At 39.3% G+C, this 18,578-nt stretch overlaps 1 protein-coding gene across 1 annotated transcript in view; it reads right to left on the minus strand.

The window, feature by feature from the left end:
* Positions 1-18,578, minus strand: part of obscnb (obscurin, cytoskeletal calmodulin and titin-interacting RhoGEF b) — a 57,707-nt gene that overhangs the window by 37,677 nt on the left and 1,452 nt on the right. The window contains exons 2-27 of the mRNA XM_034703702.1: positions 15,934-16,203; positions 15,580-15,840; positions 15,171-15,476; positions 14,812-15,078; positions 14,581-14,687; positions 14,205-14,373; positions 12,841-13,116; positions 12,475-12,756; positions 11,069-11,344; positions 10,687-10,962; positions 10,305-10,580; positions 8,806-9,099; positions 8,125-8,406; positions 7,697-7,969; positions 7,335-7,607; positions 5,600-5,866; positions 5,240-5,509; positions 4,878-5,144; positions 4,504-4,770; positions 4,278-4,390; positions 4,046-4,199; positions 3,778-3,939; positions 3,565-3,669; positions 2,423-2,689; positions 455-724; positions 90-356 (exon numbers count right to left, since the gene is read on the minus strand). Coding sequence (XP_034559593.1) covers positions 90-356; positions 455-724; positions 2,423-2,689; positions 3,565-3,669; positions 3,778-3,939; positions 4,046-4,199; positions 4,278-4,390; positions 4,504-4,770; positions 4,878-5,144; positions 5,240-5,509; positions 5,600-5,866; positions 7,335-7,607; positions 7,697-7,969; positions 8,125-8,406; positions 8,806-9,099; positions 10,305-10,580; positions 10,687-10,962; positions 11,069-11,344; positions 12,475-12,756; positions 12,841-13,116; positions 14,205-14,373; positions 14,581-14,687; positions 14,812-15,078; positions 15,171-15,476; positions 15,580-15,840; positions 15,934-16,203 — 6,297 coding nt within the window. The remainder of the gene's footprint in view (positions 1-89; positions 357-454; positions 725-2,422; positions 2,690-3,564; positions 3,670-3,777; positions 3,940-4,045; positions 4,200-4,277; positions 4,391-4,503; positions 4,771-4,877; positions 5,145-5,239; positions 5,510-5,599; positions 5,867-7,334; positions 7,608-7,696; positions 7,970-8,124; positions 8,407-8,805; positions 9,100-10,304; positions 10,581-10,686; positions 10,963-11,068; positions 11,345-12,474; positions 12,757-12,840; positions 13,117-14,204; positions 14,374-14,580; positions 14,688-14,811; positions 15,079-15,170; positions 15,477-15,579; positions 15,841-15,933; positions 16,204-18,578) is intronic.

The raw sequence follows: 18,578 nt of genomic DNA on the forward strand, positions 1-18,578 counted from the left end.
ATTCTGAAGATCACTTTGGTCTATAACCTTTTAAACAGCTTCTTTAAAATCCACACTTGCTCAATGATAATGAAATAAACAAACAGTACCTTCTACAGCGAGTGTGCCTTTAGTTTCAGCAGGTCCAGACTGACAGCGGTACTGTCCACTGTCTTCCTCAGTCAGCCTTTGAATGGTCAGTTGGGCCCTTGTAGCATCTTGCTTCATATTATACCTATCTGATGGTGACAGAGGAGCCTGACCTTTGAACCACTGAACGTCTTTGGGCGGGGCAGAGAATTTGCAAGTGAGTATGGCTGAACTTTTCTCCTTCGCCTTCACATCTTTCATGGGATCTACAATCTCCAGTGGACGCTCTAAATGGGGAGAACAACATGTGATTAGACTCAGAAGGATTATGCTTTGTGTAATTTAACTGTAACTAGTGGCAAACTGCAGTATAAATCATAATTACCTTTGACATTGAGCTGAGCTAAAGATTTGCTCTTCCCAGCGGTGAACTGCAATGGCCCTGACATCGATGATTTGGTCTTTTTGAAAATGAGACGATGCAAAGTGCCCTCTTTCTCCATTTCAACATCTGCACCCTCCTTTAATGCGACTCCATTCAGAGTCCATATCGGAGGTTTCACGAGCTCCATACTGATTTCAACTTCGAAAACAGCTGCAAAGGGTTCCGTCACTTCCACAGAGCTAAGCTCTCTTACAATGCTGATGGACTGCTCTGGAAGGTTAAAGAGAGAACAGTTAAGTGAGAATTCAATGGTATGGTTACATTCAATTATAAAAATGTTGTTTTGTCATTAGAAAACCTTTTTAATTATTATGTTTGTTCAATAATGAAAAACATTGAGAAGAAGCTAAGTGTCTTTCTCATTATAAATAATGAACTCTTTTATTTACTTATTCCAATATCAGATTTTGGGGGATTGGGGAATCTCTTTACCTAATGTAGCCAAAATGTTTTACTATCACATTAACCTGTATGTATATAATGTAAACAATGAAAACACAGATCATCTGAGTTTGTTGTTTGGGAATTTTTTAAAGTTAATTTTTTTTTAAGCATTTTTGCCTTTATTTGATAGGACACCTGAAGGGAGAGGGAAATGTGGGGAATAGAGAGTGGGGGAAGACACGCAGCAAATGGCTGAGGTCAGGAGTCGAACCTGTGACCACTGCGAAGAGGACCATAGCCTTTGTATAGGGGATGCATACTAAAAACTGCTAGGCCAATGGCAACCCGGGATTTTTTTTAAGCTTATATACTGACTGTTGTGGTAATTTTGTTGCTGAAGAATCAACTTTTTAGCATTAACTGGTACAGCTATGGTTGAGCACTTTTTAAATACAACACAACGCTTTTCTTTTACTTATCAGGCGAAACAAAAATCTATTTATCTGCAATGAGCTAATATTAAAACTATTATAGATAGATACAGTTAATGACCTGAAAGTACACAACCACCTGTATGATCTTCCCTGTGAGAAATGTAAAAGAATCATATTAAGAGTATGGGAAATTATTTCAGGAAATACAGCTTAATAAAGGAGTATATCTTAAATGATACAAGCTATTAGTAATTCACATCACTGAATAAGAAAATGAACAGAACACACAATAGACACTACATAAACAATACACTATAGACACATGAAACAACTACTGTACATGCAGAGGATGTTAATTTCATGTAAATCCACTGCATGGATTGTTTTCTTGTCTCATCTTAAAGCCTCAATACTCTAGCACAGGTGTTGTCGTCTGCTTTGGCAGACTAGACATCTCACTGTAGATATGTTGTATTTTAACTTTTGGAGGAAGCACAGGAATCACAACTAAAAGTGTCCCAGCAAGCACTGGCAGTGTCACAGTGAGTGTCTGCATGCACAATGCCTTGAGTAAACTAACTGTGTAAACTAACACAGTTAATGGAATTATCCATCATTACATGTATTATTAGCACCTGGACCCATCTCCTTCATGGAAGAGATTTCAGCATCCACATTCTAAACTAGAATGAAACTCCTGTATGAGTTTATTCATCTAAAATGGCAATGCAGTTATGCTATTTTTTTTTCTTAATACAATATTTTTAATTTAGGTTATTAATTCATTAGGTAGATATGGCCTCAGCCAAAAACAATTCTAGAAATTGGTCAACCTAATTGTTCCTTATTTGTCATTAGTATAAACCTTAATCAGTTCAGAGGGATAGGAGAACACAGATACATAGATAATTTAGATAGACAGACAGACATAAAGATCTGTACACAGATACCTCATTGACTTTGAGTCTGATGGCTTGTTTTATCTAACTTCTTTGAGGATAAAATCTATTTCTACAGTCTTAAAATAAACACCCTGTTACAGTTAACCTGACACTCAGCCTGAAGTCTTCATCATCTTCCATGGTGTTACCTTCCACAAGAAGTTTACAGGATGTCTTTTCATCAGTGGCATCACAGGTATACGTGTCTTCATCCCCGGAATCCACATCATTGATGGTGAGCTTCCGGTACACGTCTTCGCTCTTGATCTCGTACTTCTTGCCGTGTTTGATCTCAGCCTTGTTCTTGTACCACTTCACCTTTGCGCTGGCACGTGAGACTTGGCATTCAAGGTGACCGCGATGCTTGTACATCGCAATCTTATCCCTGAGTTTCTTCACAAACTTGACAGGCAGCTCTACAGTAACAATAACACCGAATCAATTAGAACTATCATGTATGCCACGGAGGGAGATCATAGTCTATTCAATGCCAAGGCCTTGCCAAATTCCTTGCCTAAGCGCACTTGAGGAAAGTTAATGTTTTTAGTTAAATTAAGAAATGGCCCAAGCAACAAAAAAAAAAACGTGGCAACTGAGCATAACTGCATTTGGAGCAGCATAACATTAAACTTTTTTTTTCCAAAAGCAACAGCAGATAGCTTTAATCTTAATGACTTCATTAAAAAGTAATAACTGTGTGCAAGTTATTTGTACTGCAATATCAGTGGCTGTTAAATTGCAAAGAGCTTGACACTGTCACAGGAATAAGAAAACATGTACTGCCAGATGAGCAGCTTCTGGTCAACTGATAGCAAAGTGCACTCTGTCACAATTTGTGTCCCTAGCAACAATGAGACTTTCCCCTTCAAATTCACGAAGCTGTGACCCTCTGTAACAATTTTAACTAGGGCTTGTTTCCTTTGCCATCAGGCCTCAATGAGGCACAACAATGAAAATGCAGGTTGCAGCTGGATTTTCCATCTCATCAACAGTGTCAGAATGATGCATGTCTTTACTCTTTCAATGAGAGAACATTTCATCAAAGTCTACCGTGACCTTTTACATTGTCCTCGCTTTACTTGTTCAGATTTTGATCAGTACCAGGATTTTTGTTTGCATGTAAACATTATCTTTAACTTGAAGTGAAGAGGTATTTAATCATTTGAATTTTTCTGACAACTGTCTTAGTAAATGGAAATTATCCATTTGTAACCACATCTGAACATTGCAACATAAAGGTTAGCTGATGCATGAGACAGCATACATACAACATAATCTGTTATTTGTTTACCTTTCACTTTGAGTTTTGCAGCTGAAGAGGCCTTTTCAGCTGTGAATTTAATCTCACCAATATCCTCTGGGGTAACCGACTTAAACAGCAGCACATACGTTCTCCCTGGAGTCAGAAACAGACAGCTTGAAGTGACAAAAGTAGGCAGAGTAACATTGCATGGTTATACAAGTGAGTAAATCACACAGGTTTTCTAATTTCTTGAGACTTTACCCTCCTGTCTCATCTTGATGTTGTCGCCAACTTTGAGCTTGACACCTCCTTTATACCACTGGAATTCCACTTCATCATGTGAGACTTCACAAACAAATGCAGCACTCTCCTTCTCCATCACCTCCAAGTCCTCCAGCTTCTTAACTATCTTAACTTCTCTGGCTGCAGGGGGAAAGATGTTGAAGATGTTTATATATACTGGAAAATCTTTACCATAAAAATGTATTCATAGTTGATTTGTGGGCTTCATGATAAAACTGTATACTACCATGAATGGTGAGTTTGGCAGAGGTGTTATCATTAGCAGTGCGACAGATGTAGGTGCCAGCATCCTCAGGGGTGCATTTGTTGATGACCAAGGAGCGCTTTCTGGCCAAGGAATGTATGCTGTAGTTTTTCCCTGGTTTGAGTTCCACATCGTTCTGCATAGTCAGCATAATTCATGTTAAGATCAGTACTTACCTTTTAAGTTATTTTTTAATTCTGGGATAATCTCTCACCTTGAACCACTTCACATCTGCATTCGATCTGGACACTTCACATTCAAAAGTAACCTTCTCCTTCTCTGCAACACTGGTGTCAACAATGGGATTCGAGATCATAGCTGGAGGTTCTGAAGAATGAAAACATATTGGTCCTAATTCAAGTGACTGAATCTTCACGTTGTGTTGCTGTACAACAATCAAACTTAAGTCCGCCTAGCAACCAATTAGGTGTAGCCCTCACCTGTGACAACCAGCTTGCTGGAAATGTGCACTCCTTCTGCCTGGAAGACAATAGTTCCTGCATCCTCTCTCTTGAGGTTGGAAAATGTTAAGGCATGCTTCTTTCCCAGAACTGTGATACGACAGCTCCCCCCTGACTTTAACTTGACCCCATCCCTGGTCCAGGTTACTTCAACATCAGCCTGATTGAGGTCTACCTCAAGAGTTACTGTCTCTGTTTCATGGGCCGTGGTGTCTGTTAGGCCTTTGATAACCTTGATCTTCTTCACTAGAGGATAGAGAAAGAAATATTTGTAAACATGCAAGCAAAGGTTCCCTCTATACTGAAACACTGTAAATTGTGTCTAAAAATTGAGAATTGTGGGTAACTCTTACTTTCCACACTGAGCTTGGCCTGGGTTTTGTCATCCAGAGTTTCACAGGAGTAGATGCCCCTGTCAGAATTAGTCACACTCTTGAAGACCAGAGCCTGCTTAGCTCCATTCACCCGGATCTCCATGTTTCCTGCAGGCTGCACCACCACACTGTTTTTCATCCACCTCACTTCATCTGATGGCTTACTGAGCTCCACCTCCAGTTTCACTTCACTCTGCTCCTCTACTGTCACGTTTTCTAGCTTCTTCTTAAAGGTCACAGGCTCATCTAATTGGGATGCAAGAAAAGTCAAAGTTGATGAGGAGATTGCATTTTGCAGCGTGATTAAGAGAAACAGTTTGATGAGGAATTAAAATTCTTACGTTGCACTTGTAGGGTCGCTTGACAGCTTTTGCCTTCTGCATCCACACTTATCTCTCCAGCATCCTTTTGGGTAACAGAGGTGATGGTAAGTGAGTGACTGCCGCCACCTTGCTCAAGCTTATACTTGGGCCCAGTAGTGACAGGTAAGCTGTTGTGGAACCATTTAACGGTGGCATCTGCAGGGTTGACCGCGCACTTGAAGATGGCATCTTTTCCCTCCATTGCAGCCACATTGTTCAGTTTGGTGGTCAGCCTCACTAATCTGGGTGCTGAAAAGCATGAGTCACATCAAATGAAGCAGACTGAAAAGGTTTCCACCCTAAAGCTGTGATTTTCTAGTTAATCAAATATAAAATGACCTTTTGAGGAGACTTTGGCAGAGGTTTTGTCATTTCTGCATTCACAGCTGTATTCTCCTTCATCTTCTTTAGTTATGCCAGTCACAGTGAGAACCCGCTTAGCACCATCTGTCCTGATAGTGTGCCTGCCTCCAGGTTTAATCTCACGGCCATCACGCTGCCAGGCAACATCCCCTGAGGCTTGATTTAGTTCACACACCAGGCTGAGTGTACCACCCAATTCCACTGTAGCGGGTTTCAAAGGGACGGCAAACTTCAAAGCTACATCTGAAAACAAAAACATGGCAGTTCAAAACATAATCTGGCATCTGAAGAGGAATACAAAGTAGGGTTGTCAAAGTTAACACATATAACACATATAACACGTAGATTTCTCTTAATGCCACTAAGTTTTAACCCGGAATTAACGAACACATATTCCGTTATTATGACCCATGGGGATCCAGGAAGTGATGAAGCAGTAACAGAAACAGATCTCCTTGTGCAGAAACAGATAAAGAAACAGGTCTTTGAATGACTTATTCAGCTTCAAAGCCCTGACAGATAGTTCTCTCAACAAGACCAAAAGTTATTTGCAATTCCTGTTGATGACAGTTGAGTTATCGCCAGATTAAGGTTGAGTCTCAAATACCTCTTAGACTATCCTGCCCCTCCCCAAAGGCAGGCAACTCTAGATAGTTTGCAATGGATACACACAGAAACCTCTACAAGTATAAAACTTTCAACAGTGATAGCTATATGGGTGGCTACAGCTTGCAGGATCATTATCATTGCGGAGGATGAGGGCCTGCTTGATATAATCTACATCCCATCTGTGAGGGGTGCTCAGTCTGGCCACTCCCACTGAGTTATGTGAGGTAATAATCACGGTGTGCTTGATTGCTCCTGATTTTGAACAGGTGTGGGAAGCTTATATATACCCTTGGACTCGCTGCTGACTCATTAGCTCTCCCCCTGAGTTAGTGAGTGGATCTCTTGCATGTACTCCGTGTTGCTAGTTTGCCTAAGCATCACAAAATATCTCCAGCAATTTGCCCCTCCTCTCTTGTTCTTTCAAGAAAGTTGTTCTCTTGAAGATGGGTGGGCCTTTAAGGAGTCCCTAGTAGCCTCTAATTTTGTGTTAAGGATTTTTCCTGAGTCTTTGAGCTACTTTGGTTTCCTGTCAGTTGCTCGGCATACTATTTATTTATTTATTATTCTTCCCCCTAAAAGATTTCTTTTTTTTTTTCCAATTGAATTGTTCATGTTGTAGGTCACATTAAAGGTGGAAAAAGTTCTGACATGATTTATCTTGGTCTCAATTTTTTACATTACAAAACCTGGCATTTTAACAAGGGTGTGTAGACTTTTGATATCAACTGTAGGTGGTGTATTCACTATTCATTGCTTGTGATTTTAGTGGTTATTCTGTTTAGAATAACTCTTAGAACCCCCTGTGGTCCACATTTGTGTCCCGCTCCCCCTCATCCTGAAACCCATCCAATGACTGCACATATGAAATGTTTTTGAGAGCCACCATCATAACCAAGATCATTTGATTCCTAAATCAACACCTTAGTAAGAATTGCTTTGTATTGTTAATATGGACTTATTAAAAATATATGATTATAAACATTTTATTAAAAATGTGATTAACTGTGGAAATTCTGCTAGTAATTGCGGTTAAAAAATGTATAGTTTGACATCCCTTATGTAAAGTATTTATCAAAATTATACAAACATTTCAATGACTTGCCTTTGACTTGAACTTTAAACTCCAGTTTGTCATCAGCAGTTTGACAGGAGTACAGTCCGCTGTCTTTGGATTCAGTGGATTTTACGATCAGGGTACGAGACAGGCCATCCTTTTTCATTTCACACTTGCTGCTCTCCTTGAGCTCCACGCCATCTCTGAACCATTTCACACTGCCACTCTCTGAGGTCACCTCAGTGGTCAAAACAATGTTTTCACTTGCTTGTACACTACATGAGTCCTTGACGTGTTTCTTCTGAAACTTGACAGCTGCATCTGAAGAGGAAACAGGACTTTTGTCAGGGTTTTCTGTAGAGATTTATCACTCTTTAAGCAAATTAAGTTATCTTAGAAATATGATTTACTTGTCATCTGCAGCTTAAACGAGAGCTTCTCTGCACCAACTTCACATGCGTACTCTCCAGCATCTTTTTTATCCATTTTCTCGATGACCAGCTCACGAGTCTTCCCTTTTGATTCCATGTGGACTGCTTTGCTAGAAGTGAGGAGTTTGCCGTCCTTGTACCATTTTACCTCAGTCTTGGAATCAGAAACCTCACAGCTCAGGGTTGCTTTCTGGGAGTGAGGAGCTTTCACCTCCTTCTGGATGGACTCCTTGTTAGAGAAACCTGCCCCTTCTGCAGAAGACATAAAACACACAACATCAACAAATTAAAACATTTCAGTCAACCTCAAAAAAACCCAGGCAAAGCTTTTAGAAACAAACATAAGGTCAAAGTTACTTTTATATTGGAATTCTCTCAGAAATACAACCAAATCTTCCTCCTCTCACCTGCCACATGTATATTAAAAGCTGACTTCTCAGTCCCAGCCTCACAAATGTACTCCCCAGCATCTTTCTTTTCTATGTTGTCAATCACCAGCTGGCGACTGTTGCCTTTCGACTCCTCATGGATGGTCTTACTGGTGGTGAGGAGTTTTCCATCCTTGTACCATTTTACCTCTGCCTTGGAATCAGATATCTCCCAGCTAAGAGTGGCTTTCTGGGAGACAGTTGCTTTGACCTCCTTCTGGACTGACTCCTTTTTAGAGATAGCTGGCTTAGCCTGGCTGTCTGCAAAAGTAATCATGAATAGTGCTATGTTGTTAGCAACTTCCATGTTAATAACACTGACTATAACACTATGAAGTATGAAAATCAAGTTTGAATATGATAAAAGCCCATATATAACCCAGTAATATGGCTTCTAGCATCAAACATCAAATGATTCAATATATCGGACAAGTGTGCAGCCAGAAACAACAAACTGTCTTCTTGTAGCTACATGAATAAAATAACCAAACCACCATAATTAGCAAAGCTGATACCAAAATACCATAACATTTCAAATACAGCCCAGGAACCTATCTTAGAAAATCAACGGTAGCTGTTGCTGTATAACTTCTGTGGTGTAGAGACAAACAGACAGACGTTTTTGCAGTATAAGCAAAAATAACACACCGTTCTTCGTACCTGTCACCTGTACTTTAAAAGCCATTTTATCGGTTCCAACTTCACAGAAGTATTCTCCGGCATCTTTCTTCTCTACATTGTCAATCACCAGCTGACGCGTCGTGCCCTTTGATTCCATGTGAACTGCTCTGCTTGGACTCAACAGTTTTCCGTCCTTGTACCATTTTACCTCTGCCTTGCTATCAGCTACCTCACAGCTGATCATGGCTTTCTGGGAGAGAGCTGTTTTCACTTCCTTCTGGACAGACTCTTTTTTGATGAAAGTGGATTTAGCCTGGACTTCTGTGGAAGTGGCTGTAAAGGATTGAAGTGGCAGCACAATTATGCAGTTGAAGTATGACTCAATAGCTCAAAAAACATCTTAGATGTACAGGGAAAATGCAGCCAATCCTTTCAGAGGCACTGCACAGTGAGGGAAGCTCTATTAAAGCACTTCAAAATGAGGGACTCAACGACATAACTCATCCACCGACATAAAGCAAAGCAATTTTTGGAATTTCTATGTTGCCACAAAGACTAACTTGGCACATTAAAAGCAATTCATTCAGCACAAAGATAGACCATGACTGTGATCAAAATGAAGCGTGAAAGTCCATACTGCACAACTGGCAAAACATTCACACAACTTCAGGTTTCATTTCACAGCATCTCAAAAACAACGCTGGACCAGAGATGTTTCAGCAAAGCATGCCAGATATTCACAACTGAGATAGCCAACAATGCAGCCAACATGTATCATGACAGGAAAATCATATATCAAAGGAGATGATGGAGATTAACACAAAATAATATCTTTTAGCAACCCACAGGAAAAAATCAGAATCAGTGCTCGGACTTTTGATTTTAAATTTTTCCTTTGACAGATTTTAACTAGCTTCATGTTAATTAACCCTCCCATTATGTTGCGGGTCAAATTGACCCTTTTTAAAGTCTATTTTATCCAATATATGCCTTCCAAACCAGCCAAATGCAGCATAAAAATCTGAGCATTATGTGAAAGAAGAGGTGTTGTGTTCATTTATCAACATCACTTCATAAAAAACAAAAAACAAATTCAAAATGTAAAATAGAATAAACAAAAATATGTCATAAGAAACTATTGTATTTATATCTAGTACTTTCCAGTGTACATTTAAAAACGTTTTAACATTAATTTCAATGAAAAACGAGTGAGTTATCCTCATTGAAGCATGTTCTGTTAGAAATGGTTAGTAATGGAGTTAAAAAATTTGATTTAAAAACAATGTGTATTGGGAGTTCTGACACTTATATTTAAACCAGCTTTTGTTAACTTTAATGTTTTTACAATTTATTTACCCATTGATTGCAACATTTATAAAAAATAAGCTCTAACGATATTCATCCAGGTTTTTGTTTTCACCTTTGCCCTCCAAACAATCAACCATCAGTTAAGTTTAGCAGATCATATTGTAGTAACACTGACAGGTATTTCATACCTTCCATTTGTCACTCTATGACAAATCATGCATCGTCCTTACCTTCTACGTGCATTTTGAACACCAGCTTCTCAGTCCCGACCTCACAGATGTACTCTCCAGCATCTTTCTTGTCCACACTCTCAATCACCAGCTGGCGACTCTTGCCTTTAGACTCTGTGTGGATTGTCTTGCTGGAAGTGAGAAGTTTTCCGTCCTTGTACCATTTTACCTCTGTCTTAGTATCGGCTACTTCACAGCTCATGGTGGCTTTCTGGGTGAGAGAGGCGTTCACTTCCTTCTGGATGGACTCCTTGTTGTAGAAGGCTGACTGGGCTTCTAATGGAGGAAGCATGGCATGAATACATCAGATTAAATTTATTCAGATCTCATTATCAAGCTTCTTATAACTGATATCAGAATTTTGAACATGTCCCATTCTCACCTGCCACATTCAACCTGAAAGAAAGCTTCTCAGTCCCAGCCTCACAGATGTACTCTCCAGCATCTTTCTTGTCCACACTCTCAATCACCAGCTGGCGACTCTTGCCTTTGGACTCTGTGTGCATCGTCTTGCTGGAAGTGAGAAGTTTGCTGTCCTTGTACCATTTTACCTCTGTCTTAGTATCGGCTACTTCACAGCTCATGGTGGCTTTCTGGGTGAGAGTGGCTTTCACTTCCTTCTGGATGGACTCCTTGTTAAAGAAGGCTGACTGGGCTTCTAATGGAGGAAGCATGACATGAATACATCAGATTAAATTTATTCAGATCTCATTATCAAGCTTCTAATAACTGATATCAGAATTTTGAACATGTCCCATTCTCACCTGCCACATTCAACCTGAAAGAAAGCTTCTCAGTCCCAGCCTCACAGATGTACTCTCCAGCATCTTTCTTGTCCACACTCTCAATCACCAGCTGGCGACTCTTGCCTTTGGACTCTGTGTGCATCGTCTTGCTGGAAGTGAGAAGTTTGCTGTCCTTGTACCATTTTACCTCTGTCTTGGTATCGGCAACCTCACAGCTCATCATGGCTTTCTGGGAAATAGTTGCTTTCACCTCCTTCTGGATGGACTCCTTGTTGAAGAAAGCTGACTGGGCATCTATGGGTAGTGTTAAAGAGAAATACAGTGAGGCCATGAGTGCTATTTAAAATCACAAATCAATGAAACATATTGGAGACAATTTTCAATTATTCATTTACTCTCCCAGGCAAACAGCTTTGTTTTGGGTTCTTCGAATTAAAAATTGGAACCACATTTTCAGGCAGAAATCTGCTCTAAGATGGCTAAATATGTCCCAACTAACCCTCTCTAAACTCTTGGGGTATAAAGGCTCAGTGTGTTTGACCTGAATTGCGTGGTAGGGACTTTGGTTCAGTAGGAAACTGCCTTGGTCAGTGTGCCAGTTGACCCAAAATAACTTTATTACATCTGCTTATTATACACATGGAACAGACATTCTAGAGCCTGAGATTTACCTGGAAAGTTCTGCTGGTAAACCAGTTTTGTCTATCAGCTTAGTCAGCTCAGTCAAGTTAAATGGGCAGCAATAACTATCAAATGTGCACTGTTACAGTTCAAAATAATGCAGATATTTCAATTAAGTCACTTAACATACATTATTTAGGTTGGCTCAAATAGCAGTTATGTCAATAAGCAGGGTAACATAAAAATAGACAAAAGCATAAGTTCTCCTAAGATATACATGCAGCCAGTCAATGCAGATTCATACAAAACCAAAGTAATCAAATGCTCTCCAGTTTTAATCACCGTGGAAATCTTGGCTGCAGAAAATAAAGGGACTTAAGCATCTGGCCAAAGTGCACGAGTCTGACTATAATGTGCCTTCACGTGTGCAATTTCGCAAGTCCTTAATAACAAGCACAAGCTGTTGTTGTTCAAGAATTACCAACAGAACAGAGACCGATATTATTTGATTATATACTCGTAATTCCCTGCATTATCAATTACAGTTAAAATCAAACAGAGCTAATGAACTACCATACATTATTTGGATTAAAAGAAAAAAAATCTAAAATGTGATCTATTTGTTTTTGTTTTCCCATCTACACTGGAAATGCATCAAAATGCAAGGTGTATAACAAACCATCAATTAGGACACTATTACACATGCATTACACCCTTAGCTATAGCACACTGATGGACCAAACCTATTCTAATTGTGTAAATGTGATGTTTAAAAGGAAGGATAATTAATCCAGTGTTCCTACCTGACACAGATATCTTGAAGACCAGCTTATCCCCTCCAGCTTCACATGTATACTCTCCAGCGTCGCTCTTCTCCACCTTCTCTATGACCAGCTGACGAGAACTGCCTTTTGTTTCCGTGTATATCATCCTGCTGGATATCAACAACTTGCCGTCTTTATACCATTTCACCTCTGTCTTACTGTCCGAGACGCTGCAGCTCAGAGTGGCCTTCTGGGAGAGAGTTGCTTTCACCTCTTTCTGGACTGACTCCTTGTTGGAGAAGGCAGCTACAGCTTGAGTTTCTGAGGTAAAATAAGGAAAAGAAAATGATATCTGAGATGTGCAATCAAGTATTTAAAAATAAAAAAAGCATCAGTAGGTCTTACCTTTTATTTTGACCTGGAATGTGACTTTGTCTGCTGCTGTCTCGCAGGAGTAGTGTCCTTCATCACTTTTCTTGGCGTTCTTGATCATGAGCTTCCTTTGAGTCCCTTTGGAGACAGTGCTTGTTCTTTGGTCCTCAATGATTTCCACCTGATCTTTTCTCCAAACAACGGCCGCATTGGCAGAGGAAACCTCGCAGCTCAGCTCCAGATCTCCTTTAAGGGACGACGTCATTCCCATGGTGCCCCTGGCTTTGTTCAGGAACTTGGCAGGTTCATCTTAGAGAAACAAAGACAGAAATTAAGTCTGGACTTCTTCATTAATTTTCGTCAATTCATTTTTATGTTATTGTGAAGAAATACATTTTGTGTTGCTTTAACCACAGTGGATGACATGAAATTGGTGACATTAACTTAAATGCTCTGAAAGATGCATGTACTTGGATGTCAGAGCAGCTCAAATACAGGTCAAGTGAGAGTTGGAATAGGAGAGCCAGTCTGGGCCTGACAACATGATGACAGATAGTTCTTTCCTGTGTTTGATGGCTCACACGGACATGCCATCAGAGCATATCACATGTCAAATGCTCTGAGACAAACAGTCTGCATTAGATGCTTGAGTTTTACTTCTTATAAATAAAGTTTGCCTATACAACTGTGCATGCCTGAGGAAACTAGGTTGGCTGATACTCTACTTTTATCTGAGAGAATTTCCTGATTTTATTTGATCAAAAGTGTCTCGCACAGGGTCCGGATTTTATTTCTATTTTTTAATTTAAATTAGTTTTTATTTATTCTATTTTATTTTATTCTATTATTATTATTATTATTATCATTATTATTATTATTATTATTATTATTATTATTATTATATTTTTATTTTTTTTAATGTTTTTATGTTTTCTTTTAATAGTAATGGTACAAGCACTAATTGGACGGCTCTTTAAGATGTTCATGATTTTGCGACCGTCCTTTGATGCATTGTAAAGCACTTTGTGATGCAGATTTTGATCTATAAATACATATTATTATTATTGTTGTCCTTTTAATGCTTTTATTTACTTATCCATTTTTAATTTATTTATTTGTATTTATTTTATCTATTTACCCTTGAAAAACCTCTCAACAATGATTTACTGGTCTATTGTCACACCACTTCATTCTGTTTAAATTACGTGTATTCTTTTTAACCTCTTGCATGGCATTTTGTTTTGCATTGTTAAAATTACTCCTTGCTGTCTAACTGTTTAATTTGTCATTTGAACCACTATAGCCACCTTTGTTTGTCAAAGAACTATGCTATATAAATAAAGTTTTTATTATTATTATTATTATTATTATTATTAATTATTAATTATCATTATTACCTTTAAGGGAGAGTTGCATGGACATTCTGTCATCAGCTAGGACACACTCATAGATGCCCACATCCTCCTCTGTTACATTGTGCACCATCAGAGTCCTCTTACGGTCGATGATCAAGTATTCATACTTCTTTCCCATTTTTAACTCTCTTCCATTCTTCATCCACACCACCTGGAGGAACAAACACAGAGGAGATTGCCTAAACAGACATGATAGGTTGAAAGCTAGGGGTAAATAATAATGATAAAGTATTCTAACAAAGTGAATCAACAAAAATGTGCATTTTCCATCCCTGCACAGTTGAAAAGTCAAAGTTAAATTAAAATTATCTGTGGGAGGTTACAGTGCTGCAGTGTTATGTTTGTTGCCATCACAAACCTGTGTATTGTAATCTGACACCTCAGCAGTAAGGTGAGCAGTTTCTTGGGCACTGCAGGTTACCACCCCGAGCTGAGCTGACTTGTTGATGAACCTAACAGAAGGAGCTAAAAAACAGATGCCATGTAAGAGGGCTTGATTGATTTGATTCTTCTTAGCATTTTTTTTTACAATATTACTTCAATTCAAATATTTCTAATATTAAACTTCTAACTGATAATGAGTGCATACCCTTCACAGAGAGGGTGCAACTGGTTTGCGAGCCTCCACCCACAAACTTGACCTCAGCTCCGTTCATTTCCATGGTCACAACACGGATGAGCAGAGTATGAGTGTTCTTGGACCTGGTAATGAGGTAGTCGGCCCCGCTGCGCAGGAGGCGACCATTTATAGACCAGAAGCCAGAACAAACAGCAGAAAGCTCCACAGAGATGGAGAACTCCTCTTCATTGACTGCAGTGCTGTTCTTCAGGCCTGTCCGGATTTCAGCGCTGGGTTCTGGAGACAACAGGCAAACCACAGATGAGTAAAGAACATGCAAGTGTTGTCAGCAAAATCACATGGATGAGTCACAGAGATGTCAGACTTACCCAGGTAGAAGCTTCCAGGCACCTCGAGGTAAGGACTCTGACCAAAGTCATTCATAGCAGAGATACGGAACTGGTAGCTGGCTTCTTCAGTGAAGCTGCTGATGGTGATCTCTGTTATAGTGAGGCTTTCTCCAACACTGCATCTCTGCCAGGTCTGAGTACCAACCTTCCTCCTTTCAACGATGTAGCCCTTGATGGGCACAGGGCGGTCGCTGTCAGGAGGAGACCACTGCAGAGTGATGGATGAGTCAGTCTTGCTCCGCACCACAGCATCGACTGGGGGATCAGGAGGATGCTTTCTTGCAGCTTGAGTGGACATTGAAAATCATGTTATTCATTGTGGCTTCAATCTTTTTATTTGGTTTAAACTTTATAAATTCAACCTAATATATTTAAGTTCTATCCTCACCAGTGACAGAGAATCGAGTGGAAGTCTTGCAGTCTCCAGCCACAAAGGCCACTTCTCCTGAGTCATCTGCCTGGCAATCTCTAATTGTGAGTGTGTACTGTCTGAGTGCGCAGGCGATGATAATACGGGAGTCTTCCTTAAGCTTCTCGCCATTGCGGGTCCAGTAGGCGTCTTTGCAGGGATGCTCCAGCTCCACACAGAAGATGACAGTGTCACTGACGGGGACTACTGTCCTTCGGGGAAGCTTCTTTGTAATGTTGCCTGGGATAATGAAAGGAAGAGGGCTTTAAATACAAAAATTGAATGACTGAAAACACTAGAGACAGAAAGACAGAAACAAAGTTTATGCCATACCCAGGACAGAGAGCTCAGCCACAGTGCGACTGCCCTCCTTCATCTCGCAGATATAAACACCGTCATCATTTGTGTTGACATTGTGAATGGTGAGACGACGCAGAGTGCCATCCTGCTCCATCTTATATTTGATACTCTGCTCCAGCCGCGTTTCCTCCATGAACCAGTTGGTCTGGGTGGAATGGACAGGCACCTCACACAACATTGTAGCTGATGCTTTCTCTTGGACCTCCACATCCTGTAGCTTCCTCCTGAATGGAACTTTAGGCTCTGTTGAAAGAAAAATAATGTGAGTTACAAAAACAAATGAAAGCATCAAATTGCTTCAAAACCTTAAATCAAATATCAACAATTTTCCATAAACATCCATTCTCCTTTGATCACAGTTCATGTTTCCAAATCCTGCCAGTCAAACAACATACCATACAAATCTAATCCTTCTGTGTGGTCATTTTATGAAGGCAACTTTAGCAGAATACATGTCAGAGTGTTCTGTTCCACAATGGATTGATCAGTCATCAGTCTCAAGCTCTAAAATACGATGACTCTTTTCATGATGTGTTGGATTACCTGTGGATTACATTTCTGACAACAAAGTAAGATAAAAGCTTTTTCATTGTCAGCTGTGACATGTTGTTTTTTAAGTCAACACATCACACAACTCTAAAAAAAAAAAGTTAAGAGGCCAAAGCCAAAATATATTTATCTCCGGTTCTACTCTTTATGGGGTTGTGTTTGAGTAAAATTAACATTTTGGTCTATTGTACACAATGTTTCTTGCAACTTCCCAAATTCCAAATAAAATATTATCATTTGGGTCTTTTGTTTGCAGGAAATAACAGCCACTTACACAACATAATACTTTTGCTTTAACTTGTTTTGAACTTGAACTTGAGTTCAGAAATTAACATTTAGTGGAATAAACCTGATTTTGAAATACAGCTTTTACATGTCTTCACATATGCGATGCTATGCCACTCTTGACACAACGATCCAACAGGCCTGCTTTGTTCAATTGCTTGTCTGATGATCACCAAATCAATAACTCATTAAGTAGAATAAGGCAGAATGAGATGTGGCTGTGTTGTTATTAACTGTACACTGGAATAGAGTTGAATCATGCATGTAGAGATGCTGATTTAAGAACTAATTTGAGTGGTCTCCTTTTTTTTTCTGAAGCTTTTACCAATCATCAACCAAAACAATTTAAGGTACACTTTAGGAAATCCTTGTATGTAAATTTTTATAATAATGATAATTTATAAAGTTAATGAACTTGGATGTGCAAAATAAAGTGAGTTTAAACCAGTAAAAAGAAAAACTGTGTCAATGAAAATTGATAGAAAGGGAGATACTGACTGTTATGAAAACAGTCATTATCTCTACTGTTTCCTTAACTTATTGTTCTTTCATACTCTGCTCTGCACAAAAGACAGTTATAGTTTCAAACTATATCCACATCCATACTTTGGATCTGAGCCAACAGTTTTAACTTTAGGAATGAAGTGCATGCTCTGCTGCAAAGTCACAGTCTATAAAATCTACAAGTGCTGAAAGATAAGGATTTCCATTTTGAGTTACGAGTCGCCAAGTCCATGACGTTCAGTAAATCACTCGAAGTCTATAATGCAATAATAAAATAAGTATCATGTGTTCTTTCAAACAGTAACCCTCTTTTCTATCTTGTGTTTCCAATGGACTACTGCTCTGTTCATCTACTGGCTTTTACATTGTTTGCTGAGACACTTTCTTGCTTGGACAAAGTTGAGCCCCTAAAGTTAACTCCACTTCTAATTTAGTCCCAGTCTTTGATAAGTTATCTCCCCGAGAATTTGCCTCACTTTCCTTCCTGACAGAACACCACAGTTCATTTCCAAGTGACACGATACAATTATTTTTAAATTCAAGGTTAAACAAAGAAAGTCTTTTGGATTAGCAGCAGTTTATAAAAGGCTTAACAGCTTTTCCCCCTGTGTTCCCTGTGCTGTTGTACAAAAATATTAGAAGAGACAATCAGTGTCTGTGATTAAAATACAAACAGGTTCATCAGTAGCATAGCCATCAATACTGGACTCAATGAAGATTAACGACCAAAATAAATCTTGTACACTTCAATTTCTTCCCAAGGGAAGTCACAGTAGCCAAAGTGCTCCAGTAAATGAGGGACCATCTTAGTAACTGTGAACTTCTCATCACCAGCAGAAAATAGATGCAACACAACACCCTACTGCAGCAGGCGAGCCAAATTCAACCTTGTTGTGAATAGCCACACGCACTTTAAGAGGTTTAAGTGAGGCTTTGGTTTGGTGATTTGGACGACACTTTCAGAAGTGTAACTGCAAACAGAGTATGCTACTAGCTTTCTTGTATGTACCATTAGCCTCAATGTTTGTTACTGTTTAAAACAGGAATTAACTCATCCTGCTGTCAGCACAGACAGACAGGAGTTCCTTTGAATTAATATAGCCACTTGGTTATTCTGAGTAAATTACACCTATGATATTTATACATCCCCAGTGTTATAAATATTCAGGGCACCCCTAAATGTGTGTTCGTACATTTCAAATGTGACCCACACTAACTCACAAATGTTTTGTTTTACTTGTTTGAGTCATGTCTTCTAAAAAACTTCAGTGCCTTGCTCT

The sequence above is a fragment of the Notolabrus celidotus genome, chromosome 15 (assembly GCF_009762535.1).
Source record: "Notolabrus celidotus isolate fNotCel1 chromosome 15, fNotCel1.pri, whole genome shotgun sequence".
Lineage (NCBI taxonomy): Eukaryota > Metazoa > Chordata > Actinopteri > Labriformes > Labridae > Notolabrus > Notolabrus celidotus.